This window comes from Prunus persica, chromosome G6, assembly GCF_000346465.2.
Source record: "Prunus persica cultivar Lovell chromosome G6, Prunus_persica_NCBIv2, whole genome shotgun sequence".
Taxonomy (NCBI): Eukaryota; Viridiplantae; Streptophyta; class Magnoliopsida; order Rosales; family Rosaceae; genus Prunus; species Prunus persica.
Genome location: NC_034014.1, coordinates 4,949,762 through 4,953,617, shown reverse-complemented (window position 1 = coordinate 4,953,617; position 3,856 = coordinate 4,949,762). Strand labels below are relative to the sequence as shown.

Here is a 3,856-nt window from a genome sequence, read left to right as displayed (position 1 = left end):
TATATGAAATGTGATTTTGGGTTGCAGATATTTGGTGGTCTGTGTTGTGTGTATAATGGGTTGGTTGAAGGGGGCTCGAGGTCAGCAAATGCGTTACGTAGATTTATCATTTATTTCAATAATTGGCTTGGCCAACAAGCCATACACGCCCACAGCTTTCGACTTCAGTGTTTCGGAATGTGGTTTGATACTTCTTTTGGTCATGTAAACAAAGGAAAATGTTAGGGAGACTAACTTTAGATACCAACTTGTGTACCAACTCTCTAATAGAGTGTGAGACCCATTGTATTGGTGGGGCTCCACCTCTATTAGAGAGTTGGTACACAAGTTGGTATCTAAAGTTGGTCTCCCTAGCATCACCCGTAAACAAAATTATATTTACAAAGATATATTTACAACATGATAACAAACGCACGACTCAGATCTGTATTAGTCGAATATAAAGCTTTTTTTTTTTTTTTGTTCGAATAGTCGAATATAAAGCTTATTTCAACTAAATGAAGACAATTATTATTAAATGAAATCCTATATGTATAACCAAATGACGACAACTATTATTAAATGAAATGCTAAACGATACATACCATGTTCTATTTAACCAACAAATTAAAAATTGTAGAGGCCTTATTAAAGTGTGATAGGTGAGGGGAGATGGAAATACAAGTCCTTGACTCAAAATATTGATTCACAAACCAAGTTCAACTTGTTCTTTTCATGTTCAAAGCATGCAAGTTTGTAAATTGATAAATTTTAGGAATAGTCGGGTTTATATGCGTGTGATACTGTCAACTGTATATTTTTATAATTAATACAATATAATAGTCACAATCATTCACGTGTGTCTCTAACACTTGGAAATTTTAGATAAAAGAATTAGTTTTCTAATATTCCTTTTGAATGTTGCAAAAGTATTTGAGAGCACTTTCATTTATTTGTCATAATAAAGAGTAAGGACAAGACGAGGGCTATTACTATTCATGTGAATAGTGGCAGCCCTTGCAAAAGGCTTGTGATATTTCCACTCATTGTCATGGCAATCACTATTCATATGAGATATGAGGAGATGAATTTGTATAAAGTTTTGGTATAGGAAGTGAAGAATATGACTAAGTATTTTTTTTTTAAATCTAAAATTTTAAGGATTTTTTTAATTTTTTTTCGTTGCTGACGTCAGCAAATTCAAGCTAGAGCACGGGCTCGTTTTGTCTTTATGCTGGCCTGGTTTCGTGGGACCCAGCTGCTGCCCATTGAACTATAATTTGGGGCTTGGGCCCCCTCCTACCTTGGCATGGGCTCAATGATGGAACTACTCTAAGAGCATTTCCAGCAAGAGGAGTTAGCCCGGGCAAGAGACCCCCTTAGGCCCTCAATTCTGTTTCCAGCGATCAAGGCTTGCTTGGACTGCTGCCTAGGCAAGATGACTTAATATTGATGTCATTGGGACGTCAACAACCAATTTATATAACAAAAAAATTAAGAAAAAAAACCCAAAATTTCAGATTTTTATATATATATATATATATAAATACGTAACCATATTCTTCACTTCTCATACCAAAACTCTATACAAATCCCTCTACTCATATCTCATGTTCATAATGGTTGCCATTGGGTTATCATGGCAATGGGTGGAAAGTTAATAAATAAAATTGCTAAGGTATGCACGATTCATGTGAATAGTAACAACACTTGTCTCCCCTTACCTTTTGCCATGACAAATGGGTGAAAATGCTATAAGGCCCCGTTTAGTTTGTGAGAAATGAGGCTTGGGGATGAGAAATTAAATGCTTTCTTATGTTTGGTAAGTCCAGGCATGAGAAATCATTGCCTGTCACATGGAAAAATAGGGGGAAAGTGAAGCCTTTCTCCCAACTTGGATTTTGTTTTCCCTCCTCATGTGGAAGTTTGGGAAAATGAACCAACATTAAATACACATTTTTCATGATCATTTTGTCCATATTAACAATTTAGAATTACAATATATCATTAAATGCATTCTTTTTTTATTTGATTTAGCATGGGTATAATTGAAAAATTATACAAACTTTGTTTTCCATTTCTACTCAAAACAAACATAGAAAAGAAATTAAAGTGATATCTCCTAGTTACTTTCTCAACATTACCAAACGTGCAAAAGGAATATTCCATTTCTCATCCATTAGTAAATGACATGGGAAGTGATTTCCCCTCAAAACCGTTTTGTGAATCAAACGAAGCCTAAGTACTTTGAATGTTTACTTTGTATAAACCAGATAACCCATTTCCCAACCCAAAAATTTAAATTTTAACTTTGGCCCATCTTCTATGAAATGATATATGGGCCATTCCAAAAGCAGGGTAGGCCCAATTAGCCCGTAAAATAATTCGTAAGATAAGACCCTCGGCTCCATCCTAGTAAATATGTTTTCATGACAGAAAACACAGAATGACAGAAGAACCCTATTTTTCCCATGTCTGTCTCTCTACCAACGTTGGCTTGAATTAGCCAATTCTTGTAGACTAGAAAATCTTTGCTTTCCTCTCACACCCAACCATGGAAGCCAAGTCAATGTTCCTACATTCCAAAACGATCCCATTCTGTTCTGCTTTCACTGATAGACCCAACTTCTCTCTCAGACCTTTTCGTAAACACCTACAGGGCAATTCAATAAACCACAGCTCTCACTTACACCATAGCCTTAAACCCCTCAAGAACCCATCAAATTTATGTCTTTCACAAAACCCATTCTCATCATCACCAACAAGAACAAGAAGAAGCACCCATTTGTTACCTCCGCTCAAATGCTCATACTCCAGGACCTCAAGCTCAGAATCTCAAACCCCATTGCTAAAACTCCTCAAAAATATATCCTTTGATTCATTCAAAGCTACCCTTTTTAAATTAACCCCTTTTGATGTCATCAAGTGGTCTGGAATCTTTTCCATTGCAATTGCAGCCACAAAAGGGACTGTCAATTTGCTCTTGAGCCCCTTTTTCTGGATGTACTTTAGCTGGACTTGGATGTTTTGGCCTTGGTTTCTGGCTCTATCAATCGGGGTTTACGGGTTATACTGCTTTCGGAAGCATTTACAAGGTGAAGCCAGCATCTTTGAGCAACTTGCCATTGTCACTTCAGTGTTTTCTTGGCTCACACTAGTCCCACCTGCCCATTTCAATGGCTTCCTTGAAGGTTGGCCTTATGTGTTCTTCTTTGTCTACCATTACTTCTTTTTCTTCAATGTTAGCGTGAGGAAACGGTTATATGGAGATTACTATGCTCGCCCGCATGACCCCAAGTGGGATGTGAGCCCACCAAAGTGGTTGCGCCTTTTGTTCTGTGCCGGGGTCATGGCTGGTCACTGGCTGGCTGCATTTGAAGGGCCAGAGCTTCACCGCATTCCTGGCGGGTGGAGCAATGTAGGTATTTGGATTTTGATATTGGTGACTCTGCTAGTGCAATATAACTCAACATTGTATCTTGCAAAGTATTCAGAAAAGGTGGTGGTGCCAACTGCTGTTGTACAGTTTGGGCCTTACCGGTGGGTACGCCATCCAATATATTCATCTACGATGCTTCTGTTCGCCACATATTTCATTGCGCTTCGAGCACCTTTGAGCTTGCTATTCATCGTAGCAGTTTGTTCGTTGTACTATGATCAGAAGGCAAAACTGGAGGAGGCTTTGATGGTTGAGACTTTTGGGGAGAGGTATGTGGAGTATGCGAGTAAAGTTAGGTACAAGTTCATTCCTTTTATCTATTAGTTGGTCACAAGGTATGCAGTTATTAATTCTGTATTCTGAAGGATATAATGTGTTGTACTTGAGTACTTGAGTTTTGAAATCAATATGAGAATGTTAGATTTATAGACAAGTTCA

The 3,856-nt window shown here is 37.8% G+C and overlaps 1 protein-coding gene across 1 annotated transcript; it reads left to right on the top strand.

Annotated features, from left to right (window-relative positions):
- LOC18774221 lies at positions 2,409 to 3,856 on the top strand. Its single transcript, XM_020567248.1, has one exon. It carries the CDS (start codon positions 2,534 to 2,536, stop codon positions 3,740 to 3,742), a length of 1,209 nt encoding a protein of 402 aa, XP_020422837.1. The 5' UTR covers positions 2,409 to 2,533; the 3' UTR covers positions 3,743 to 3,856.

Excerpts from the sequence above, each read along its gene's own strand:
- LOC18774221 (XM_020567248.1), top strand. The coding sequence starts at position 2,534 with ATGGAAGCCAAGTCAATGTTCCTACATTCCAAAACGATCCCATTCTGT.